Genomic DNA, 27,076 nt, shown 5'->3' on the forward strand with positions numbered 1-27,076 from the left:
TTCCATTTACACACCATAAGTTATCTCAGTTACTGAGCTCGAACCGGTCTCGGCACGGTTATTCAAGGGTAGGGTATATGGGGTAACTGAACCGAACATTCCTGCGCAGCCTGCTCTCAAAACAATGTATTATTTTGGCCCCCCCCCCATCATCAAACCTCCCCTGGATGTTATTACGGAAGGGCCCAGAAGAACAGCATCCTGTCAAGGATAAAGTGTGAAATATGCAAGAACAACAAAGAAGCAGCAGTGAGATCCATGACTTTTATTTCCCACTTCCTGTCTCCTCAGAAGCTCTGATAAATTATCCCCCCTCTCCCTCCCCCCCACGAGGTGTCTGGTTGGTGCCATAGATCTAGAAACTCTATTTGGAACATTTCTAGGTCCCGTATCGTCCTTCAGTTTCAGCCGTCGCCTTCTTCTTCGTGGTCATGGGATCCAATGTGCTCCAGATCGGGCGGCTCCTCCAGCGCCTCCTGGTTGGCGTGCTGGATGGACACCATGCCGGTCAGCAGCGCGTAGCTCAGCATGGCGCCGAACGCGAATAGAGCCGACAGGAACTGCTTCCGCCGCTTGTTGGGGACGTTGTCGAAGTCTCCGCCGTCCGGCTGCGGCGCCGCTTTCTGATCGCAGTTTTCTGCTGAGGAAACAAACAGACGGCGGTGATTCCAGCTCCTCCCATGGAAGTTCAGAACCTTAAATAGAAACGTGTTTTAGGAACTCGCAGTGTTTGTTCTGAAACCTTCGTTTCTCTGGTTTTCTATCAGCTCATTCTAAAACATATAAAAGTAGTAAAGCGCTCAGAGCTGCGCCGATCGGCAGGTTTCTCCCCGTACTGTGATCTCCACCTGTAGCGTAAACTCACACCTGACCTGGATCATTAAAAGTTTAAATGAATCGTTCCTCAGACTGAACTGAACATTTCCATAAAATCCCTTCATCAGTTTTTAATCCATCCTGCTGACAAACCGAGAACGTTTCCTTTTTCCTGCTTCAGTAAAAACCTGCAGACTTTTTGAGTCCGATGCTGAATGGTCTCTGCTGCCCCCCTCTGGTTTAGTGGGGAACTGCTTGTTCCGCTAAATATTCTGATCTCACAAAATCCTGCATCAGGATCATGATCTGGATTAGGGCTGCGACTAAAGACGATTTTGCAGGTTGATTATTCTGTAGGTTTTTTTTTGGATTAATAGTCGGGCAGCAAAAGGTTCCTTAAGGACGTTAAAGGAACACGACCAGCGTCCACATTTCTGTTTAATCGTTTTTAACGCTCATAAGGCCGTTGGTGTGAACGCAGCTTTAGGCTGTTCAGTCCAACATGTGGAAAGGAGACAGTGACCCTGCTAGGAGAGGACCGCCCACCTAAACCCCCGAAGGAGGCGAGCCGCAGGACGTCCTGTTCGCCAGCAGCGAAGGCAGAACTACGGTCTACAACAAAACATCGATCGGTCAGAGCGGCCTAGTCAAAGCCCAGAACTCCACCTGATGCACAGAAATGCTGTTTACCAGCAGATGTTTCACCAGGAGACCTGCAGCAGAACAAGGCTCCACAAACTATTCCCTCAGGGGGTTGAATACTTTCACACAGTTTTCTGTTTTTTATTTATTTATTATTATTTATAAGCCAGCCTGTTGGACTTTAAGTTCGTGGCTCTAAGAGACAAAAGGAGGAAAAGTTTAAAGGGTTTGAAAACTTTTACTGGCGGCTAAGAACAGATTATTTATATTTTCTCCATTTATAATCAAATGTTTGATGATTGTTTGAAATGTTTTCAGACCAAAGGAAAAAACCTCTCAACAAACTAAACTTATTTCCATGTTTTCTTCTCAAACAGAACCAGAACCAGAACCAGCCAGGGACTGGTTCCAGGTCCAGACCCACAGCCGCCGCCTCACCCGGGCCGTCTCTGGGGAAGTAGAGCAACAGGATGTTGGTGCAGAAGTCCGTCAGGTTGTCCAGGTTCTTCAGGTGCTGCTGCAGCTTCCCGTTGGGAAGTTTCCATTTCAGGACCGGCGCCAGGTGGCCGAAGACGAAGGCGTCGAGAGACGAAGGCCTGCGGGGAAAAGCGTCACTGTAACATCCTCTGACCCGCTGGCACAACCTGCAGCTACCAGACACCTTCCACCAGAGACAGAAAGTTCAGGAACACAGACCCGGTCTGGGTCCTCAGAGGCCCGGATCACAGCTTTAGAACAGGAGAGACTAACCGGGTCAGAACTTACGAGTCTCCAAAGAAGAACTTCTGGGATCCAAGTCGCTGAGACAGGAGGTTCATGCACTCTGCAGCATCCCGGTACAGCTGGAAGACACAGATCAAAACGGGTCAGCTAACCAGAACCGGCCTTGAAGCACTGATAGGGGGCGGATCTGAGGTCATTGGGTCATTAGGTTCTGGTGGGACAACCGACCGTCCTGCAGCTTCCATTGGATCTCTGAGCTGTTCTGCTTCAGAACTGACCTCTGACCCGAAAAACAGTTCCGACCACTAAAACCCAAGCCAGACACAGAAACCCCGTCACCATGGCAACAGGAGAACCGAGTTCTTCCACACAAAAACAACAGAACCCTGAGAGGAACCGCAGAGACCCGGAGAGGTTCTGTAGCTCAGGTCATCAGGGGCCATAAAGCTCCTCATCTTCCATTAGGAGGTTCTGGACCAGAAGAACCTGAGTTCAGCTCCTGGTTCTGTTAGGAGCGTCAGAAGAAGCCCGCTGGAGCTACCAGATCTGCTCGTCCCTTTTTATGACATCATCATATGGCGACGCCACTCAGACAAACTGGATTCATCCGTTTTCTAATGATTGAATCTCTTCTGGAGTCTCAACATATTATTCCCTTTATTTACTATTATTTTACATTTTATCAGCGATCTAAAGTAGAAAACAATCATCGTCCGTCTGGAAGGAAAGAGACTGAGCTCTGCTATTTAACAAGGAGACACTAAAAGCTTATTTTTATTATTTTTATTAAGATCTGAGGTCAGAGGAGGAAAAATGGAAAATCCTAAAAAATGACTTTCATAGATTTTAGAAAAAGAAAACAACAATTATTCTACTTGTAGAAAACGTACGGTTGTTGTTGACACAAGGTTAAAATTAGAGTAGCTTAATGTGGCTAACCGACTGAGCTAAAAGAGGCTAGCCTGTTAGCTAGTGAGCACAGCTAGCCACAGCGCTACTCTAACAGTCACTTTGTTCACCAGAAATAGATTTATTTTTGTTTTGTTATCGATCAGGTAAACTTCATCGGTCATTAGACGCGCTAACGCTAATGCTACAGATGCTCCCGACTCGCCACATCGATGCTGCGTGATGTTATCACCGTTGTCCGGGCAACCACAATGTTTTACATCATGTGGGAACTATGGGGCCAAAATGGTAGCTTTAATATTTGCAAATGTGTGTGGAGAGTTGTGTGTCTGTATCTCGATTTGTGTGTGTGCAGTGGGATTTGAACATGTGTGTGGAGATTTGTGTGTCTGTACAACAATCTGCAAATGTGTAAAACTACTTGTGTGTAATCCGTTTTGCAAATGTGTAAAAAATCCACAAATCTGTACTCAGATCTGCAAATGTGTACTGAGATTTGCAAATGTGTAAAAAATCCACAAATCATTGGTTACAAGTCAAGTGGTTTTTCGGTTGGCTCTCTTTACACACGTGATTTTTGCTACTCTTCTGCCGCGTGAGATGCACAAATGCGTAGAAGGATTTGTATGTGTATTTTCGCGATTTGTAACCCCTTGCGCAGGCTCGCAGGCTCACATGCTGCCCTGACCGCAGGCTCGCAGGCTCACAGACAGCCTCTACCTTTTTTTTTCCTCCGCTGCGGGAGTTGACGTGACAAGGATGATATATTGATACCATTCAGTAAGGAAAAAATTGAATCTATTATTAAACAAAAGGTTACGGAAAGATGGCAGAAGCTGTGGGAAGAGCATAGAACTGGAAGTTGGCTTTATAGTATTCAAAGGAAAATTGGTGAAATGAGGAGAACGGAAAGGAATAAAAAAGAGGTTATATCTAGATTAAGTTTCGGAAACACGGGGTTAAATGGAAACTTATTTAGAATGGGAACAGGAGGTTGTGGTTTTTGTTATCAAGGGGAGACGGTGGAGCATGTTTTGTTGTTTTGTTATAAATATTCTATGGAGAGAAGGGTTACAAGAAAATAAATTACAGTTAAATATACAAGATATTTTGGGGGGAAAAAAATCTACTAATGATTATTTTTGTAATTTGATAAACAATCTTGAAAAAACGAAATTGATAGAAAGGATATAAGTTTATTTATGTAAATATTGTTAATATTTATTTTTATTTTTCAGTGGGAAAATACATAGCATCCCGATCCACACTCCACTGAAGTAGATGGTGGTAATGCACATCATAGAGTTGCTTGCCAACCGCCATAAAGCAGAAGAAGAAGAAACAGTTTTACTAATGCAAACTATAGAAAAAAATAAAGAAATATACTTACAGAAAGCTGACGGGATTCCATTGCTCTCAACTTAGCAGGTACAACCCCTAGGACCCCAGTAACGTCACGTACTGTACAATACCGCCAACTGGTGGTATGTGGCTGTATGTGAAGCAAGTTGTGCTGAACTGCCGCAGCAGAGAGAGGCTGTCTGTGAGCCTGTGAGCCTGCGAGCCTGCGGTCAGGGCAGCATGTGAGCCTGCGAGCCTGCGCAAGGGGTTACAAATCGCGAAAATACACATACAAATCCTTCTACGCATTTGTGCATCTCACGCGGCAGAAGAGTAGCAAAAATCACGTGTGTAAAGAGAGCCAACCGAAAAACCGCTTGACTTGTAACCAATGATTTGTCTGTATTTCTGGGTCTTGAAGCGAAAATACTTCAGACACAAGTGTCTCTGTGTGTGCTTACAGATTGATCTACACATTTGCAAATCTCAGTACACATTTGCAGATCTGAGTACAGATTTGTGGATTTTTTACACATTTGCAAAACGGATTACACACAAGTAGTTTTACACATTTGCAGATTGTTGTACAGACACACAAATCTCCACACACATGTTCAAATCCCACTGCACACACACAAATCGAGATACAGACACACAACTCTCCACACACATTTGCAAATTTGCAAATATTAAAGCTACCATTTTGGCCCCATAGGGAACGTTCAGCCAATAATGCAGCGTAACGAAGATCTCGGTTCTGGACAGATGAGAGCAGAGATGTTGGACCATGATGGACGGAACCATGTGCAGCTTGGACAAAACAGGTCATCAGTGGACCATGATCTCCTCCAGATGTTCTGGAACTGAGTCCATCTGTCCAGCAGCTGCAGCTTGGACCAAACTGGGTCATCAACAGAACCACTATGGCAGAATGGAGGAGCTGCAGTGGCCTAGTCAAAGCTCAGACCGCTCCCTGGCTGCTGTGGGACCTGCAGACCCGAGTTCTGTTCCTCTGCAGAACCCAGGAGCTGTTCCTCTCACCTCCTTCTCCAGCTCCTCTCCAGCCTCCAGGTTCTGGTCTCCTCTCAGCAGACGCAGCTTCTCCAGCTGCCGGTTCTGCATGCGGCCCGGCAGGAAGAAGTTCAGGGGGAACATCATGTGCTCGGCGTACCAGCGGCGGGTCACCTCTACGTAGTTCTTCGGCTCGATCCAGAAGGTGTAGATCTGCAGGAAGTCCAACCCAGAGGTTGAAGGGCGGGTTCAGGAAAGCGGGCGGGAGCAGGACGGGCGGGAACCATCTTACCAGAGCCGGCATGAGCTTCTCCTCCAGCAGGGAGATGAAGGCCAGGCTGTCGGCTCCCTCCTTGGCCGACAGGTCGTAGTCTGCATTGTATTTCTGAGGAAACAAACCGGGGGAGAGTTTATGCCCAGACCAGGACCCAGAACCGCCCAGACCAGGACCCAGAACCGCCCAGACCAGGACCCAGAACCGCCCAGACCAGGACCCAGAACCGCCCAGACCAGGACCCAGAACAGGACCCAGAACCGCCCAGACCAGGACCCAGAACCGCCCAGACCAGGACCCAGAACCGCCCAGACCAGGACCCAGAACCGCCCAGACCAGGACCCAGAACCGCCCAGACCAGGACCCAGAACCGCCCAGACCAGGACCCAGACCAGGACCCAGAACCGCCCAGACCAGGACCCAGAACCGCCCAGACCAGGACCCAGACCAGGACCCAGAACCGCCCAGACCAGGACCCAGAACCGCCCAGACCAGGACCCAGAACCGCCCCAAACCCGGGGCCCAGAAAACCGAACCCCCCGACCAGGGCCCAAAAAACGCCCCGACCAGGGGCCCAGAACCAGGAAACCCCAAACCGCCCCCCGGGCCCCCAGGACCCAGAACCCCCGAACCCAGGGCCCAGAAACCCCCCGCCGGGCCCCCAGGACCCAGAAACCCCCCAGAACCCGGGCCCAGAACCCGGACCCAGAACCGCCCGACCAGGACCCGAAACCCCCCCAGGGCCCCAAAAAAAACCCGGGCCCAGGGAAAACCCCCCAGACCCGGACCAGAAAAACCCCCCCAGACCCCGGACCAGAAGGCCGGGGACCCAGAACGGCCCCGGGCCCGGACCCCCGAAAAGGACCCGAACCCCCCCCAGACCGGACCCCGAACCGCCCCGAACCCGGGCCCAAACCCCCCCGACCGGACCGAAACCGCCCCCGACCAGGACCCCGACCCGGACCCAGAACCGCCCAGAAACCCGGGGGGGGGGGCCCCCCGAAAAACCCCCCGACCGGGCCCCGAAAAACCCCCCGGAAATAACCCAGGGAAAACCCCCCAGACCAGGACCCAGACCCCCCCCAGACCAGGACCCAGAAAACCCCCCAACCCCCCCAGACCAGGACCCCGAAACCCCCCAGACCAGGACCCCGAACCGCCAGACTAGGACCCAGGGCCGCCCCAAACCCGGACCCAGAAACCGCCCAGAAACCCGGGCCCAGAAAAGGACCCGAACCCCCCAGACCAGGGGCCCCCGAGCCAAAACCCAGAACCGCCCAAGGGCCAGGGCGCAAAAAACCAGACCCAAAACCCCCCCCAACCCGGACCCAGAACCCCCCAGACCAGGACCCAGAACCGCCAGGGCCCGCCCAGACCCGGGCCCGAACCGCCCAGACCAGGACCCCGAACCGCCCCAATAGGACCCCAAAACCCCCAAACAGGAAACCCAAAAAACCCCCCCAAGGGGCCAGGACCCAAAAAACTGCCCCCAGAAAAACCCGCCCCGACCAGGACCCAGAAAAGGACCCAGAACCGCCCAGGACCAAAGGGCCCAGGGAAACCCCCCCCGGGGCCCCGGGCCAGGGAAAAACCCCGAAAACCCCCCCAGACCCGGACCCAGAAAACCCCCCAGACCCAAACCGAACCCCCCCCGACCCCCGGGCCCAGAACCCGGACCCAGAAACCCCCCCAGACCAGGACCCAGAAACCCCCCAAAACCCGGACCCAGAACCCCCAGGGCCAAAAACCCAAAAACAGGAAACCCCAAAACCCCCCAACCAGGGTCCCGAACCGCCCAGAACCCCCCCAGGACCCCGAACCGCCCAACCAGGGCCCAGAAAAAAGGGCCCCGAAAACCCCCCAGGAAACCCAGGACCCAGAACCCCGCCCCCCCCCCCGCCCGGAACCCCGAACCGGCCCCAGGGCCCCGGAAACCTTCCCCGAAACCCAGAAACCCCCCAACCAGGTGAACCCCCGAACCCCCCCCCAGGGCCAGAACCCCAAAAACCCGGACCCCCGAACCGCCCCGAAACCCGGACCCAGAACCGCCCCGACCAGGACCCAGAAACCCCCAGACCCCCGGGCCCAAAACCGCCGCAACCCGAAACCCCAGACCAGGACCCCCGAAATCCCGCCCCCAGACCAGGAAACCCAGGAAAACCGCCCGACCATGAAAAACCCCGAACCGCCAGACCAAGGGGCCCGAAACCCCCCAGAACCAGACCCCCAAAACCGGCCCCGAAACCCGGACCCAGAAACCCCCCAGACCAGGACCCAAAGGAACCCGGACCCAAAAACCCCCCCAGACCCGGACCCAGACCGGAACCCCCGAACCCCAGCCAGGAACCCCCGAACCGCCCAGACCGGGCCCCGAAACCCCCCCCAGAAACCCAAAAAGGACCCAGAACCCCCCCAGGGCCCCCAAAAGGGCCCAGAAACGCCCAGACCAGGACCCAGAACCGGAACCGCCCGACCGGGGCCCCGAAACCCGGCCCCCGAAGGCCCCCAGGGCCCAGAACCCCCCCAGGGGCCCGGGGGCCCCGAACCCGGGCCCCAAACCCGCCCCGGGGCCAGGACCCAGAAAACCCCCCAACCAGGACCCAGAAAAGCCCAACCCCGGGGCCCAGAAACCCCCCGACCGGACCCGGGAAACCGGGCCCGGCCCCGGACCAGGAAACCCCGAACCGCCCAGACCAGGACCCAGAACCCCCAGACGGGGACCCCGAACCCCCCAGCCAGGACCCAAAAAACAGGACCCAGAACCGCCCAGGGCACCCGGACCCCGAAACCCGGGCCCAGAACCCCCAAAAGGGCCCCGGAACCCCCCGAACAAACCCAAACCAGCCCCGAACCAGGGCCCAGAACCCCCAGACCAGGACCCAGAAACCCCCCAGACCAGGGGGCCCCGAACAGGACCCAGAAAACCCCCCAGACCAGGACCCGAACCCCCCACCAGGACCCAGAAAACCCCCCAAGGGGCCAGGACCCCCGAAAGGAAACCGCCCGACCAGGACCCAGAAACCCCCACCCAGAAAACCCCCCCAGACCAGGACCCGGCCCGGGCCCCGGAAAACCCCCCCCCCCAGGAAACCCCCAAGCAGGGGCCCCGAAACCCCAACCGGCCCAGAACCCGGGCCAGAAACCGCCCAGAAACCCGGAAACCCGAACCCCCCCGAAGGCCCAGACCCCCGAGGCCAGAACCCCCCCCAGGGACCCAGGGCCCAAACCGCCCAGAACCCGGGCCCCGAACCGCCCAGGGCAGGGGCCCCGAACCCCGGCCCAAAACCCGGACCCAAAAAAGCCCAAACCCGGACCCAGAACGGCCAGAACCCCCCCCAGGGCCAGGATCCGAACCCGCGGCCCAAAAACCCGGACCCAGAAAAACCCCCCAGCCAGGACCCCGGAAAACCCCCAACCAGGACCCCAGAAAACCCCCAGACCTGGGCCCAGAAAAGCCCCAGACCCGGACCCAGAACCGCCCCCGGGCCAGAACCCCCCAACCCGGGGCCCAGAAAAAGCCCAACCAGGGAAACCCAAGGGAACCCCCCAAAAAAGGGCCCAAAACCGCCCCCACCCCGGGGCCCCGAACCGCCCCGACCAGGACCCAGAAACCCCCCAGACCGGCCAACCCGGACCCAGAAAAGCCCCGACCACCCAAAAACCCCGGGGAAAACCCCCCCCCCCAAAAAGGACCCAAAAACCGCCCTAAAAAGGGACCCCGAACCGCCCGACCAAGGGGGCCCAGAACGGCCCAGGGAAAGGGGCCCCGAAGGCCCAGGAACCGCCCAGACCCCCCGGGCCCGGGAACCCAGAAACCGGGCCCCGAATGACCCCGACCCGGACCCAAAAACCCCCCAGACCAGGGCCCCGAATTTAAGACCCGGCCCCAACCAGGGGCCCAGAACCCCCAGCCAGGACCCAGAAAGCCCAGACCAGGACCCCGAAAAAAGGCCCAGAAACCCCCCCAGGGCCAGGACCCCCAAAACCCCCCAAGGGCCCGGAAACCCCAAACCGCCCAGGAAACCCCCCAACCAAAGGCCCAGAACCGCCAGAAACCGCCCAGACCAGGACCCAGAAAGAAAACCGCCGAACAGGCCCCGCCGAAGGAACCAGGAAAAACCCAAAAAACGGGGAGAAAAAACCCCCCCCAACCCCCCCCCCCGGGGGCCCCCCCCCCCCCCGCCCCGCCCCCCCCCCCCCGCCCCCCCCAAACCCCCCCCCGGGGCCCCCAGGCCCGTCCGCCCAGCCCCCCAGAAAAACCCCCTAAACCGAACCCCCGACCCGGGACCCCCGAAGGGCCCAAAAAAAAAAAAACCCAAAAAAAACCGGAAAGAACCCCCAGAAGGGAAAAAAAAGCCCAAAACCAGGGGCCCCGGAAAACCCCCCGAAAAAAAGGGCCCAGAACCTCCCAAACCAGGACCCAGAACCGCCCAGGAAACCCGGGCCCAGAACCTCCCCCGACCAAAGGGCCCCAGAACCAACCGGGCCCGACCAGGACCCAGAACCCCAGACAGGGGCCCCAAAAGGACCCCCGAACCCCCCAGACCAAGGGGCCCAAAAAACCGCCCCAACCCGGACCCAGAAAAAGCCCAAAACCAGGGAAACCCCGACCAGGGGGCCCAGAACCCCCCAGGCCAGGACCCCGAACCCCCAGGAAAAAGGACCCAGAAAGGGCCCGAAGGGGCCAGGAACCCCCGAACCAGGGGCCAGAACCGCCCAGACCAGGACCCCCAAACCCCCCCAGGGCCAGGACCCAGAACCCCCAGGCCCGGACCCCGAAACCCCCCCAACCCGGACCCGAACGGCCCAGAAACCCCCCAGGGCCAGGACCCAAAAAACCAGGGCCCAGAACCCCCCAGGGCCGCCCAGACCAGGACCCAGAACCCCCCCCAGAACCAGGGGGCCCAGAACAGGACCCAAAACCGGGCCCCGACCCGGACGGAAAACCCCCCAACCAGGAACCCCAAAACCCCGACCCCCAGACCCGGACCCCGAACCCCCACCAGGGCCCCAGGACCCCAAACCGCCCAGGGCCAGGACCCAAAAAAGCCCAGACCAGGACCCCGAACCGCCCCGCCCGGACCCCGAAAAGGACCCCGAACCGGGCCCGCCAGGGGCCCAGAAAAAACCCCCCAGAAACCCGGGGCCCCGAAAACGCCCAGACCAGGAACCCCAAAACCGGGGCCCCAACCGGCCCAACCAGGGCCCAGAAAACCCCCCAACCAGGGGCCCGGAAAACCCCCCCAGACCAGGACCCAGAAACCCCCCCAAACAAGGGCCCAGAAAAGGGCCCCAGGACCAGAAACCCCGACCCCCCCCGACCAAAGGAAACCCCCAAACCCCCCAACCCCCCAAAAAAGACCCAGAACCCCCCGGGCCAGGACCCAGGCCGCGCCCAGGGGGGGGGCCCCAAACCAAAAAAAAAAAAACCCAAAAAACCCAAAAAAGCCCAGGACCCCCGGGCCCCAGAACCCCGACCAGGAACCCCGAAACCGCCCCCGGGCCGGGGCCCCCAACCGGCCCCCGAAACCGCCCAGCCAGGACCCAGCCCCCGCCAGGGCCAGAACCGCCCCCGACCAGGACCCAGAAAAGGCCCCGGGAACCCCCCGCCCCGGGCCCCGGAAAAAACCCCGAACCCCCAGGGCCAGGGGCCCAGAAAACCCCCCCCAGACCCCCCAACCAGGACCCAGAAAACCCCCCAACCCGGACCCAGAACCCCCAGGGCCAGAACCCCGAACCCCCCAGACCCGGGCCGAACCGGCCCGGAAAACCCCCAGGGGGGACCCGGGGAGACCAGGACCCAGAACCGCCCCCAAACCCCAAAAAGAACCCGGAACCCCGAACCCCCCGACCCGGACCCAGAAAAGGACCCAGAAACCCCCCAGCCAGGGCCCAGAAACCCCCAGACCAGGACCCAAAAACCCCCCCAGCCCGGGGGGCCCCGAACCCGGACCCCGAACCCCCAGACCAAAACCCAGAACCCCCAGACCAGGAACCCCCGAACCGCCCAAAGGGAACCCCCCGAACCCGGCCCAGAAACCCCCCCAGACCAGGACCCAGAACCCCCAGCCAGGGGCCCAGAAAACCCCCCAGACCAGGACCCAGAAAAACCCCCCCCAAACCCGGCCCGGGAAAAGGACCCCGAACCGCCCAGCCCCGGACCCCGGAAAAACCCCCCAGACCCGGCCCAAAAAGGGGCCCCGGACCCCAGAACCCCCCAGGGCCCGGACCCAGAAAAAGGGCCCAGAACCGCCCAGACCAAGGAAAGCCCCGACCCGGACCCAAAAGGCCCAGAACCCGGACCCAAAAAACCGGCCCGACCCGGGGCCCAGAACCGCCCAGACCCAGGGGCCCCGAACCTCCCAGACCAGGACCCAGAAAAAACCCCGGGGCCAGGCCAGAACCGCCCAAACCCCGCCCAGAAACCGGACCCCGAAAACCCCCCGACCGGACCCAGGGAACCCCCAGCCCGCCAAAACCAGGACCAGAAAACCCCCCCAGACCAGGACCCAGAAAACCCCCAGCCAGGACCCAAAACCCCCAGAAACCCCCAACCCCCCGAAGGCCAGAACCGCCCCGACCAGGACCCGAAAGCCCAGACCCGCCCAGACCAGGCCCCCAAAAAGCCCCGACCAGGACCCAGAACAGGACCCCGAAAACCCCCCCCAACCCCGGACCCAGGAAACCCCCCAGGGCCAGGGGCCCGAACCCCGCCCCAAACCCGGAACCCCCGAACCCGGGCCCCCCAACCCCCCGGGGACCAGGGGCCCAGAACCCCCCAGACCAGGACCCAGGGAAAAAAACCCCCGACCCCAGGCCGCCCCGGAAAAGCCCAGACCAGGGGGCCCAGAAAAAAACCCCCCCCAGACCCGGACCCAAAGAACCCCCCCAACCAGGGACCCAGAAACCCCAGACCAAAGGGCCCCAAAAACCCCCCCAAACCCGGGGCCCAGGGAAAAGCCCAAACCCCCCAACCAGGACCCAGAACCCCCGGGGCCCCCGACCCAAACCCGCCCCAGACCCGGGCCCAGAACCGCCCCGACCAAAGGGCCCCAGAACCAAGGGGCCCAGAACCCCCAGTCCCCGGACCCCGAAAAAAAGGGCCCCGAAACCCCCCCAAAACCCGGGGCCCAGGGAAACCCCCCCAGGGGCCAGGAAACCCCGAACGGGCCCCAAAAAAAGGGCCCAGAAAACCCCAATACCCCAGGGCCCAGAAAAAGCCCCGAAAACCGGACCCAGAACCCCCCGGCCGGCCCGAAACCCCCCCCGACCAGGAACCCAAAAACCACCCCAAACCCGGGCCCCGAACCAAACCGCCCCCGGGCCAGGACCAGAACCCGGACCCGAAACCGCCGCAGGGCCAGGAACCCCCCGAACCCGGGGCCCCCGAAACCCCGACCAGGCCCGAAAACCCGCCCAGGGGCCAGGAACCCCCCGACCAGGGCCCCCCGAACCCCCCGCCCAGACCAGGACCCAGAAACCCCCCAAAAACCAGGACCCAAGGGAAAAAAACCCGACCGGACAGAACGGCCCAGAACCCCCCAGACCAGGACCCAAACCGCCCAACCAGGGACCCAAAACCGCCCCAGGAACCCCGGAACCCCCCAAAAAAGGGGCCCCAGAAACCCCCAACCAGGACCCAGAACCCCCGAAACCCGGACCCCGAAAACCCCCAAACCGGCCCAGACCAGGGCCCAGAACCCCCCAGACCAGGACCCAGAAAATTTCCCCGACCGGACCCAGAAACAGGGCCAGAAGCCCAGGGCCCGGACCCAGAAAAACCCCCAGACCCCGGAACCCCAAAACCCGGGCCCCGACCCGGACCCCAGAAAACCCCCCAGGGGCCGGGCCAAACCCCCCAAAAACCCCGGCCCCAGAAAAGGACCCCCGGGCCCCCCAGAAGGCCAAAAAACCGCCCAAAAAAGGACCCCGGGAAAAACCCAGACCGGACCCCAAAACCGCCCCGAAACCGGGGCCCCGAAAGGCCCAGAAAAGGACCCCGAACCGCCGGGACCAGGGCCGAACCGCCCAGGGCCAGGACCCCAAAAGGACCCAGAACCCGGCCCAAAGGGGCCCCGACCCGGGCCCAGAAAAACCCCCCAAAGGGGCCAAAAGGGCCCAGAAACCCCCCAGAAACCAAAGGGCCCAGAAACCCCCCAGACCCGGACCCCAGAACCCGCCCAGGAAAACCGGACCCAAAAACCGCCCAACCAGGGACCCAAACCGCCCGCCCGCCACCCGGGCCCAAAAAACCAAACCCCCCAGACCAGGGCCCAGAAACCCCCCCAGAAACCCGGGCCCAAACCCCCCCAACCAGGGCCCCCGAAGCCCAGACCCGCCCAGACCAGGAACCCAGAACCCCCCCCAACCAGGAACCCCCCCGAACCCGGACCAAACCCCCCCCCAAAACCGGCCAGAAACCCCCCCCCCAGGAACCCCCGAAACCCCCCCAGGGCCCGGGGAACCCCAGAACCGGCCCCAGAACCTGGGCCAGAAACGCCCAAACCAGGACCCAGAAAACCCCCAGGGCCAGGGGCCCCGAACGGCCCCGCCCCGGACCAGAATTTGCCCGACCAGGGCCCCGAAAAACCCCCCCAGACCAGGGGCCCGAACGGCCAAAACCCCCCCAGACCAGGACCCCGAACCCCCAGACCAGGGACCCCAGAAAAGGCCAGGGCCCCACCAGACCCAGAAACGGCCGAAAACCCCCCCAGAAACCCGGGGCCCAGGGAAACCCCCCAGACCAGGACCCAGAAAAGCCCAGACCCGCCCAGACCAGGGGGCCCAGAACCGCCCGACCAGGAAAAAACCCCAGAAACCGCCCCCAGACCAGGGGGAAACCCCCCCGAAACCCCCCAGAAAAAGGACCCAGAACCGCCCAGAACCCGGACCCAGAACGGCCCAGAAACCCCCCCGACCCAGGACCCAAAAACCCCAACCCCCGCCCCCGACCAGGGCCCAGAAAAAGGGGCCCAGAACCGCCCAGACCAGGACCCCAAAAAACCCAGACCAGGACCCAGAAGCCCCGGGGAACCCCGGAACCCCCGGAAAAGGACCCCGAACCCCCAGAACCCGGAACCCCGAAACCCCAAAAAAGGGCCCAGGGAAACCGCCCAGCCAGGGAACCCAGAACCAAAAGGGCCCAAAACCCCCCCAGGGCCAGGGCCCCGAAAAACCCCGAACCCCGGGGCCCAAAAACCCCCCATCCCCGGGCCCAAAAAACCCCCCAGGGCAGGGCCCAGAACCCCCAGACCCGGACCCCCGAAACCCGCCCAGAACCGGACCCAACCGAACCCCCCCAGGGGGCCCTGACCCAAACCCGGAAACGGCCCCCCAAACCGGAACCCCGAGCCAGGACCCCCGAACCCCAGACCGGCCCAGAAACCCCCCCGGGCCAGGGCCCAGAACCCAAACCGAGACCAGGGCCCAAAACCGGCCCCAGGGCCAGGAAAACCCCAGGGCCGGGCCCCGACCAGGGGCCCCAGAACCCCCCAGGGCCAGGACCCCCGAAACCGCCAGGGTAGGACCCAGAACCGGGCCCCGAAAAAAAGGGGCCCCGAAACCCCCCAACCCGGACCCAAAACCCCCCCCCGCCCCGACCTGGAAACCCCGAACGGGCCCAAGGGCCCGCCCCCAAAACCCGGGCCCAAAACCCCCCAGACCAGGACCCCAGAAAACCCCCCCAGACCCGGACCCCAAAAACCGCCCAGAAACCCGGCCCCGGGAAAACCCGACCGGGGCCCCGAACCCGGACCCAAAAAACCCCCGCCAGGAAACCCGCCCAAGCCCCGGACCCCCAAACCCCCCAGGGCCAGGCCCAGAAAAACCCCCCCAGAAAGGAACCCGAAAAACCAAACCCGGACCCCGAACCCCCCCAGACCAGGGGCCCCGAACGCCCGGGAAAAACCCCCCCCCCCCCCCAGGGCCCCGAACCGGGCCCCGGCCCCGGAACCCCCCAAAAAAGGGCCCCGAACCCCCAAAACCAGGGCCCAGGGGAAACCCCCCAGACCAAAAACCCCGAACCGCCCGGACCCGGCCCAGAACCCGGGGGCCAAACCCGCCCAGGGGCCCCGGAAACCCCCGGGGCCGCCCAGGGCCGGACCCAGAAGCCCAGACCCGGGCCCAGCCGGGCCCAAACCCCCCAGACCAGGGCCCAGAACCGCCCAGACCAGGACCCCGAAAACCAGCCCCCCGACCAGGTCAAACCCCCGAAACCGGCCCTAAACAAAGGGCCCGAACCGCCCCGACCAGGGGCCCAGAAAAGGGGCCCAGAACCGCCCAGGGCCCCGGGGCCCCCGAACCGGCCCCGAACCCCCCAGACCGGACCCCGAACCCCCCAGACCGGGGAAAGGGAAGGGGGGGGCCCCCCCGAAAACCCGGACCCCGAACCCCCAGACCAGGGAAACCCCCCGAACCCGGACCCAGAACCCCCAGACCCGGGCCCCAAAAAAAACCCCCCAGACCAGGACCCCGAAAATCCCAGACCAGGACCCGAACCCCCAGACCAGGGCCCCCGAACCGCCCAACCAGACCCAGAAACCGGCCCCGACCCCCCCAACCCCGGGCCCAAAACCCCGACCCGGGCCCAGAACCCCCCCAAAACCAGGGGCCCAGAAAAAGGACCCCGAAACCGCCCCCAGGGCCCCGGACCCAGAAAAACCCCCAGACCAGGACCCCCGAACCGCCCAAACCGGCCAAGGGCCCCGGAAACCCGTACCCCAGAAACCGGCCCCGACCCGGGGCCCCGAATCGCCCAGACCAGGACCCCAGGGAAAACCCCCCCAGACCAGGGCCCAGAACAGTACCCAGAAAAACCCCCCAGACCAGGACCCGAACCCCCCCAGGGCCAGGACCCAAAAAAAGGCCCCCAAAAAAAGGGCCCCCAGGGAAAAGGGGGCCAGAAACCGCCCAACCAGGACCCCGGAAAACCCGGGCCCAGAAACCCCCAGACAGGAACCCCCGAACCCCCAGACCAGGACCCCAAAAACCCCCCAGACCAGGACCCCGAAACCGGCCCAGAACCCCCCCCCCAGCCCGGAACCCGAACCCCCTCCAGAACCCGGACCCCAAAAAGCCCAACCCGGGGGCCCCCCCAAAGGCCCAGAAACCCCCAACCAGGACCCCAAAACCGGGCCCCAAACCCGGGAAAAACCCCCGAACCGCCCAGGGCCAGGGGGAAAAAAAAAAAGAACCGCCCAACCCGGCCCAGACCCGGGGCCCAAAAACCCCCCAGACCAGGGGAAAAACCCCGAACCGCCAGACCAGGGCCCAGAATTGCCCAGACCAGGGGCCCAAACCAGGACCCCGAACCCCGGCCAAACCGGCCCAAACCCGGGGCCCCGAAAAAAGGACCCAGAACCGCCCGGGGGCCGGATTCTTGAACCCCCGACCGGCCCAAAAACCGGACCCAGAACCCGGCCCCAGAAACCGGCCCAGAAAAGGCCCCCGAAACCCCCCCCAGCCAGGACCCCCAAAACCCCCAGCCCGGACCCAGAAACCCCCAACCAGGGGCCCAAAAAAACCGCCCAGAAACCGGACCCAGAACCCCAAGGGCCCGGACCAGAACCCCCGACCGGACCCAGGGGAACCCCCCCACCCGCCCAACCGGACCCCGAACCCCCAACCAGGACCCAGAAAACCCCCCGACCAGGACCCCAAAACCCCCCAGACCAGGACCCCCGAAAACCGCCCCAAACCCGGACCCAGAAAAAACCCCGGGCCAAGGGGCCCCCAGGGAAAACCCCCCAGACCGGCCCAGACCCCGGACCCGAAAACCCCCCCCCGGACCCGGCCCCGAAAAGGACCCCAAAAACCCCCCCAGACCAGGACCCAGAACCCCCGCCAGGCCAAAGAACAGGAACCCCGAAAAACCCCCCCAGGGCCCCGGAAGGGCCCAGAAAAAGGGCCCCGCCCGGACCCAGAACGGCCCGGTGCCCGGGGGGGAAGACCAGGACCCCCGAAAACCCCCCAGAACCCGGACCCAGAAAACGGGCCCAGACCCGGACCGAACCGCCAGACCAGGACCCAAAAAAGGCCCAGAAAAACCCCGGCCCCCCGGGCCCGGCCCAGAACCCCCCCCGACCAGGGGCCCCGAACCTCCAACCAGGGCCCCGAACCCCCAGACCAAAGGGCCCCCGAAAAAGCCCAAAAACCCCCCAAAAGACCAGGACCCCGAACCCCCAGACCCGGACCCAGAACCCCCCCAGACCAAGGGCCCAAAAAACCCGCAGGGCCCCAGGACCCCCGAAACGCCCAACCAGGACCCAGAAAACCCCCCAACCCGGCCCAACAGGACCCAGGAAAACGGGCCCAACCAGGACCCAGAACCCCCCAGACCGGACCCAGAAATGCCCAACCCGGGCCCCCGAACAGGACCCAAAACCCCCCCAGACCAAGGAACCCCAAACAGGACCCAAAACGGCCCAAAAACCGGCCCAGAAACCCGGCCCCGAACCCGGGCCCAGGAACCCCCAAACCCGGACCCAAAAAACCCCCAGACCCCGGACCCAGAAAGCCCAACCAGGACCCCCGAACCTCCCAGACCAGGACCCAGAACTGCCCAGACCAGGACCCAGAACCGCCCAGACCAGGACCCAGAACCTCCCAGACCAGGACCCAGAACCGCCCCGCCAAAGGAACCTGGCCGGAGTTTACAGGGACCTCTGGAGAACCAGCTCCAGGGCTATGGAGTAAGATTTGCACCACTATTGTTGCAAAGTTAGAAAATTTGTTAGATTTAAATATTTAAAAATTTTTTTTTTTTTTTTTACAGATTTTATAGTTTTAAGAGTTTTATGAAATGCATTCTTTTGAAATTGTGTTTCACGGATCACATTTTTTTTCACTTCACTCTTCACGGTCACACTGACCAATAGAAGTCAAGAGGAAAGCCCCGCCCCCAGAGGAGGAGAATAAAACCTGGAAACACAATTTGAATAGAAAGAAATGAATAAAACTCTGTTGGAAAAAAGAGAAAGTTGGAAAATCTAAAGTCTGTTAAATAAATAAAATTTTATTTGAAAAATGAGTAAAGAAGCAGTAAACCTTTTTTCTGATTAAAACATTCTTCAAAGTTTAATTTTGAGACATTTTTTTTTTTTCTGATTTCCATTTTGCTCGTTGTGGAATAGTGGAACAAATGTGACTCCATACAGGATCAGGGCCGCTTCCTTTCTAGACCGGGCTCCTCCCGCTGGAACCACTTCAAGGTTTCATCAGAACCAGCAGAGAAACCAGAACATTCCTACATGAAGCTACAGAAGCTGATGGGAATAGAACCTTTCAGCTTCCGGCCTCCCAGGGCATGCTGGGTAATGTCTTCCAGCTGCAGAACCAGTTAGATCCAGACTAGGATTTAAAATCCTTCGTCTCACATAGAGTATAAATAACCCAGCCTCCTCTGGAATCCTATCTGCAGGTTTTGTCGATGGACCGTAGATGGAGGCGGAGCTAGCTAACCAGAGCCGCACACGCTGCTAGCTACTCAGCATCGTCCTGCTGGCATTATTTAGAAAAAGGGAGGGGGGACTCACCTGTTTCCTGAGGTGGATGATGATGTCAGAGGGTCTGGACAGAGTTTCTTTCTGATTGGTCCTCAGAGCAGGAAGTGAACCTGAGGAAACCATAAAAGGCAACAGAGGTTGAAGATTTTGGATGTTTTTGTGAGGAGCGCAGCGCCGTTAAAAGGTCTCACCACTGGGACTCCTCCAGGGGTTGCAGATCTTCCGAAGCTTCAGCGGAGCTCCAGCGAACTGAGCGTAGGCCTGAGGAGGAGGAGGAGGAGTTTAGCCTCTGGCTCTCAGGGGCCCCTTAGTTCTTGTCCAGCTTTGCTTTGAGGGAATCATCTGTTTCATTTTCATGTTTTTCCTTCTAGTGTTTGGAAAAACCTTTAACCCCCCTGGTTCCCCTCGGATCCACAGACTCCCAGTAAAACCAGTAAATCTACATTTGAATGCTGGTATTGCATTCTCACCATCATTTTACACAAAGGAACACTGAGAAAACACATATTGGATCTGAAGGAATGAAATAATCTCATTAAACACTTCGTTCTGTGGAAATTTAAATGTGCTGAAAACAGAATCAGACAAAACTCAGGAGGAGCCCAGGGCTAACCGGAGCGGTAGATGGCGAGCAGATGGAGGGCCGTCTGCGCCCGCCCCCCACCATCACCGACCCACTGCCAAACTGGTCCAGCTGCAGGATGTTGCAGGCAGCAGATCCCTCTCCCCTGAGTCTCCATGTGACTCTGTCACGTCGGTCACGGTGCTCAGTGTGAACCTGCTTCCATGTGTGAAGAGCTCAGTGAGTCAGTGGTGTTCTCTGCTAAATGCCAAGCATCCTGCAACCCCATAACCCCCATCTGTGGACGTCAGGCCCTCATACCATCCTCATGGAGTCGCCTTCTAACCATGTGTGCAGACACATGCCCGTTGGCCTGCTGGGGTGGTTCTGCGGGGCTCTGGCAGTGCTTCTCTTGTTCATCCTTGCACAAACGGTGAGCTAGCCGTCCTGCTGCTGGGTTGCTGCCCTCCAACGGCCTCCTCCATGTCTCCTGGTAGCGCCTCCTGCCTCTGGACACTACGCTGAGAGACACAGCAAACCTTCTGGCCACAGCTGGCATTGATGCTCCATCCTGGAGGAGCTACACTACCTCAGCCACTGGTGTTCATTGGAGAGTCCGACTCCACGAGTGTGAAAGCTTCACCAACACTGAAAAGTGACCAAAACATCAGCCAGAAAGCTGATGTTTTGGTCAACATCTGCTCAGAGATACTGAGCAGATGATGGTGAACCACTGCTAGCTAACTTTCCATTTGCAGAGCAGCATGTGAACCTGGCTGTCAATCACTGCTGCTTCCTAAGTGGACAGTTTGATTTGATTGAAGTTATATTATGTTTTTTACGTTTTCATTTTTAGTAGTATATATTGCCGTTACACTAAAATTTATCTTTATTTTTCTTTATTTTTGAATTCAGAAAATTTAGGACATTTTTGGCTTTTTACAGCGTTTCTTCAACATTTGAGTCTCAGACTGTTAGGATTATTAATATTATTGATGTTTGTTAAATGCTAATATTAGCTTCCTGTTGCGTATCAGAACTGATGTTTCAGGAAAGTTCGTCTGTTACGATAAAACATCAATCTCTACATGGGAACGGGATTAAATGGGAACGGGATTAAATGGGAGCGTTTCCTGTATCTGAGAACATAGTGGAACATTTTGATGAGGCTGAAGCCATGGAGGCCTCATCTGCTAACATGCGTGATGTACGAAGTAACGATACGATGACGCGACGACGTGATGATGTAGTAATTCCATTAAGAACATTAAGAAATAAAGAAACTTAAATCAGATCAAGTGCCACTAAAACTATTTTCATAAACAGATTCTTCTTTATTGGACATTAATCATATCTGCTCAGTGGCCTAGTGCACGGCTGCCTAGCAACAAGAAGGTTCTGGGTTCGATTCCCAGCCAGACATTTTCCTGCATTGTTTTTGTATTTTCTCCCTGAGCATGCGTGGGTTCGCTCTGGGTACTCCGACTTCCTCACCCGCCGTAGGCAGCTGGAGAGGCACCAGCGACCCTCACAACGCTAACTGGGATAAGCGTGACAGAAACTGGATGAGACGATGTGGCAAACTGGAGTATTCTAAAATGCTTCTTTAACTGTGACTGGGAGCCAGTTGGTTGGTGAGTAGCTGCCTTCTGTCACTATAAGCAACTTCTCTGATCTGAGGAAGATTATAATCTAATTTAATACATAAACATTATGAAGTTTTATTTAAGGAGTTTGTTCTCAGTGATTTCTGCTCAGGAAAAGAACCGAAGAGAGAAAGACAGAAGGTGGAAACAGCTTTGCTTAATGAGACCTTTAGAAAAATAACCCGACAGCTTCCATCAGTTATTATTCTCTGAAGAGTTAACGGGATATTTTAACGGATCAAGAAGTTGGGAATATTTGTTGTTTGGTAAAAAGTTAATTTAAAAAAAGAGAAAATAAAAACTGATCAATCAATGAGGCTCAGAGGTTGGGAGAAAAAATAAAATATTCCCGCCAGGAAATATGGGATAAAAAAAAAAGTGACATTAATGAGTGAACTGGTGAATGTTTGGTCTGAAAGCTGAATGAAAGCGAGTGACGGTGATGTTTCTGAGGAAAGGTTGAGTCGGTCCAACAGAGGAGCTCCAGCAGCAGCAGACTGATCTGAAGTCAGTTTATTTTTAAACGGTCGAAGGTCTGAGATCTAAACAGACGACCTCATCGCCTTCGTCAGGGGTTTGAAGCTTTGTGTTAAACTGCTGGAACATCTGGAAAAGGTTCCCTCTGCTGCGCCGTCTGCAGGCGATTAAAGCTGCTGGCATGAAGGCGGTAATTTGAGGCTGACAGGACGTGACTTCAGCTTCTGCTGCTCTCAGAGGATCAGAGGAGGAGAAGGTCTGGTTATCGTTGGAAAGCTGCTCCTACGATTCAGACGCTTACAGTAACGCATGACTCAGATCTTCTGGAGGGAAAAACATAAAAACGATTGGCTGAGGGTTCGGAGCCCCGCTCAGGTTTTACAAGCAGGAAAATGAGGAGGAATTTCCTCATAAAGGAGCAGCGGTGGAGTCTCAGGAGGAGGAGGAGGAGGAGGAGGAGACGTTTGTTCCTGGGGCTGCAGATCATCACAGCTTCTCCTAAACGGTTGATTAAAGTGCGGTCAGGGCGTCCATCCTGCACACTATCCTCACACCTCGCCACAAGCACCCATCACCTGTCAGCAGGCCTAAGCCCCGCCCCCGGCGCCGCTCCAGAACCCGTCTAAACAGGCCAGCTCAGCGGGAGCCAGCTGGGACTCTGTGCTACTGTTTTCCAACCGCTATGGTTACCCAGCATGCACCGCTGCAGGGCTGACTGATGCCAGGCCAACACCAACATGTTCCAATCAGGTTAAATCAGAGAGCCGACGCCCACGCTGCAGTCTGTAGGCCGCCGCAGCCTGACAGGAGCGCCATCAGCCATGGAATGTCAGCCTGCAGGAGCAAAGCCCTCTGGTGGTCATCATCATCATCATCACAGGGCTGGTCCTTCAGTCTGATGCAGCCCAGATGGACCAATCAGGCGGCGTCTTCTCTTCTCCAGGAGGAAGTTTCACCTGCATGGTAACACCTGCTCCACCTTGAAGTTCATCCAACCTGCAGAGGAGCTTCCTCCAGGATCCAGATGATCCAACTAACACCTGGATCAACAGCTGGAACTGTTAATAATCACAGACTAAGAGTTTAGAAACAGCTTCCAGCAGCGTCTGCTGCCCCCTCCTGGATATCTGCAGAACTGCTGCTATGATTCTAGCAGCTTCCTAAAACCTTTAAACCCTGAACCCACCAGCTGACTACAACTTTCACTGCCTGCATATAGAGAAGCTTCGATTAGGCAGGGTGAGCGGATCTATGCAGATTTCTATCACTTCTGTCTCTAAACTCACATTAAAACCATTTCCCAGATTTCACTGGAACAGATTATGAAAAGTTATATAAATACTGTGTCATTCTATATAGCCAAACTCTACTTAACGAGTCAGTGCAGCATCTAGAACCAGAACAGATAGAATGTTCATCTATTAAAACATAATGAGATCTACGTCTAAAGAACAGAAAAACGCAGCAATAAACTGTGTGGGACGGTTTCCATGGCGACAGAGAGGTGATTCTCAGGGAGATCTGGGAAGTTTTTCTTTCTTTGTTCCATAAAGAGGTGAGAGAGATCCGCTGCGCTGACCTGCTCTGTCTGCTCTTCCTTATTCTGGAGGATCTCTACTTTATCCGTTTCTATCTGAACTCCCATCATGGAGAAAGTTTCTATTTTAATGTTTCATTGTTTTTGCCCAGTCTGTCCTGCTCACTATAAACATGACTCCAGGCCGACTCTTTCTCTGTGAGATTATGTGGTCGGAAAATTTTGTTTCTCTTATTTTATATATTAATTTATCCTATTTACTCTCTATAAAAGTTTCCACTCAGCCTGTTTCACCTGTAAGGCCGCACCATTCCACTGCATGAGTGTTTCTAGACCAGATATAGCTTCCTCCCATAGCAAAGCAGACTCTCTCTCAGGTTTATTCATAACATTTTATCGTTTAACCAAAGTGTAATTTATTTTGACTCTGACTATTTTCCATTATAGTTATTAAGGAGAAACTAACGCTGCTCAGATCAGAACAGGACTGATTACCGAGCAATAAGGGCCGATTGATGAACTGTTCTCTCTTTGAAAAGATATTAATAAATGTGCCGACTGAGTGAAATCCACCGATCTCCGTTTATTTAACTGAGTGAATGGTTGAGATTAACAGGTTTTATTTTTTATTTTCACCCAAAGTGGACGTGTTTTACTTTCTGACCTCGTCTCTTTTCCTGTCATGGAATTGCTGCTGAATTGCTGCGTAGTCTGACTAAAATAGACCTGGGCTCTATCTCAAGCTTCCTGGATGGGAGAGAAACGTCTTCCAACTTGGAAACAAAGTCCAGTGGATTGATTTTTTTTATTTTACTGGGAGCCTTTTGCACCTCTATGAAATGATGAGACTCACCTTTCTTTTCATGAAGGAACATGGAAAATATGGCAGCCAGGCCTCATCGTAATCAAGGAACAAAGATGGAGACCACCTAATGACGTGTCATTTAATCACTGGCTGCACAGCTTTGTAGATCTTGCATATATAGAACCATCATCTGCCTGAATCAGCGGTTATCTCATCATACAGGCTGGGATGGAGGTTAAAGCTGAATAATGCTGTACATCAAAGTGTCATTGTTAGAGTTTTAATTTGAATATTACAAATAAAAATATCTGTAAAAGAAAATGTTATTTCTAAGGTTATTACATGTTTATTTTTTGTCTCCTTTACGGCTCAATGAATTGCCCCTGATGGGATTAATAAAGTGCTCCAAGTCTATATTTACAGATGAAAAAGATTTTTATCTTAAAGCTACAGTGTGTAATAATTACAGGGATATAAAGTCAGAAATTTAATATATTATACATAACTATGTTATTTATCATCACCTATGAGCTCAGCCTTTTAACCATAATATTTGCGCTGCCTTAGAATTCGTTATTTATAATTACATAGGAGCGGGTCTCGCAGCCATGGAGGCTGACATCTTTGCGCTACGGCAAGCGCAGAGGCAACAAACTAGCGATTGTGAGATCGCCCATTACGCTCGAAAATAACTACGGCAAGTTGAGAGAGATGAACTGAGACGGTACTGAACAATAGATGGCAGTATTATGCCTGAGAAGCGTTTAGTCTGCCTGAAACCAAAGAAGAAGAAGAAGCAGGTATACTGCGCCTCAGTAACAAGAAAGGTGAACAAGGCGGCAGGCGTGAGTGACTTTGCAAACTGTTCAGACGAATGGAGGATCATGCCGACTCTGTATCACAACGAAAAGCGGCGGACACCGAACCCCCGTCATCTAAGAAGCGGAAACACGACGAGAATAAACGCAAGCGTGAGAAGAAACGGCAAAAAACACGGATCAACATTGGCACGGAATTTACACGATGGAAGTCACTGATGGAGGAAAACGGTTTTCAAAGTGACGCTCAAGTTGCCAGTTTTCTCTTGGACAGGTAATTAATCCTACACACACAATTGTCTAATATCACTGCAGTTTTTGGAGTACAGGATGCTCAGACCTGTCTAAAACAATAACATGCTGCGTGATGATGCTGTTACTCTCCAGTATACTTATTCAGCAACGTCCCTGACGTTTCACAGGTAATGATTCAGTAATTTTCTGTAAAATAATTTTCTGGATATATACCTCGGTTACTTCTCTCCAGCTCCTTTGGAGATCTTCAAGCCTTTCCTCCTCTGCTCTCACCCCGCTGGCACCGCTGCACGCCCACCCCGCCCTCTCTGCCCTCGCCCTCTGCCCTCTTCCTCGCCTTGTAAACCCCGTGCAACAAACAAGACTTGGACTCTGTAAACGGGGGATATATATTCTTCCAGCGAACACAATCTCGCTGTTAAACTAATGACTACAATTACTTCATCTGTTTATATCACCATGCAAAGCAGCTCACCAAAACGTCACAACAATGTAGAAAAAATAACGGGTATATTTATTATCTAAAGTCTACATGAAATCTATACCCTACACAGACTAATGAAATACTATCTGTAAAATTATCTATGTAAACAAACCTCATCACTTGAGAAGGTAGGTGATGCGGACGTCGTGGAAGACATTTTGTCCCGTAACGCTCGCCGTACTGTTGGGGGGGAGAAGGGGTGGGGGGGAGACGTTCATGTTGCTGCAGTCTGCAGTCTGACCGCTAGATGTCGCTGAAAATTACACACTGTAGCTTTAAATGCAAAATGTATACATATATTTTTTATAATTTTGATAAGATTGCTGCTCTAAGCGGGTCGCTCTGTCAGATAAATGCATGTTTTACAATCTCCATACTGATTTATCGATCACTGAATGTTGACGAGTTTTTCAATAATCGATTAATCTGATACATTTTTTCAGCCCTAAAAGGTATTAAAATGAGAATAAAAAAAACGGGACTTTTAAAAACAGCCTTAACTGCAGAGATTTAAAACATTTTGGTTCTTCTTGGAGGATTAAAGTTGATTTAAATCTGATCTCAGAGGAAATAAATCTGAGGAGGAGCTGCAGGGTTCAGAATCCAGCAGGAAAAGGAGAGAAAATCTCTGGATCCAGTTTGCTTTACAGCAGAGTTTCTAATAAACCGTCATTAAATAAAATATAAACAATCTTATATTTTACTTTTCTATTTGCCCTAAAATGCAGAGTCATCAGTGACTCCTGGTTCCACAGACAGATATTTCATCCTGTGATCTTCCAGCTCATTTACATCTTAAATAAGGAAAAAAAAAACAAATTTAAAGGAGAAATATTTCTAATTATTTAAAATTCTGCTTTTATCTTCCTTAATTTTAATATTTTAAGTTTCCTTCTATCATTTATGCTACTTTGATGAGCTCCACAAACCAACAGGATAAAAATAACTTTCAATGAATTCAATTCTATTTAGTTTATTTCTATAGCTCCAATTCAAACCCAGCGGACAGCATCGCCTGAACTGGTTTAACTGGCGGGATTCTGCGGCCTGATGGACGAACTTTTACCGACAGCCTGTGGGCGATAAAACCCGCCGAACCGACACCGTCTACCGGGTCCGAACTCACCAGAACCACCAGGCACTCGGTGCTGACGGACGGTAAACCCCAGTCTCCTTCCCAGCAAAACAACTCATCGGGGGCCGCCATGTCTTCACCGGAAGCTGACCTTCGACACCGGAAAAGAAAAAAACCTCTTCTTCTTCTTCTTCTTCTT

At 55.9% G+C, this 27,076-nt stretch overlaps 1 protein-coding gene across 2 annotated transcripts; it reads right to left on the reverse strand.

Annotated features, from left to right (window-relative positions):
- Window positions 1-250: 250 nt before the first annotated feature.
- On the reverse strand, window positions 251-27,076 carry LOC119778312 (metaxin-1-like). 2 transcript variants are annotated; one of them, XM_038277483.1, is made up of 8 exons: window positions 26,929-27,076; window positions 19,410-19,479; window positions 19,249-19,328; window positions 5,735-5,827; window positions 5,473-5,655; window positions 2,224-2,300; window positions 1,897-2,054; window positions 251-637 (listed from the first exon to the last, which is right to left on the reverse strand). In XM_038277483.1, the coding sequence occupies exons 1-8, from the start codon at window positions 27,007-27,009 to the stop codon at window positions 405-407; spliced, it is 975 nt and encodes a 324-aa protein (XP_038133411.1). In that variant the 5' UTR covers window positions 27,010-27,076; the 3' UTR covers window positions 251-404. The 2 variants fall into 2 exon arrangements, with proteins under 2 accessions (XP_038133411.1, XP_038133410.1); XM_038277482.1 differs by having other exon boundaries at window positions 251-640.

Source organism: Cyprinodon tularosa, unplaced genomic scaffold, assembly GCF_016077235.1.
Source record: "Cyprinodon tularosa strain WSP-4 unplaced genomic scaffold, ASM1607723v1 ctg1313, whole genome shotgun sequence".
Classification (NCBI taxonomy): domain Eukaryota; kingdom Metazoa; phylum Chordata; class Actinopteri; order Cyprinodontiformes; family Cyprinodontidae; genus Cyprinodon; species Cyprinodon tularosa.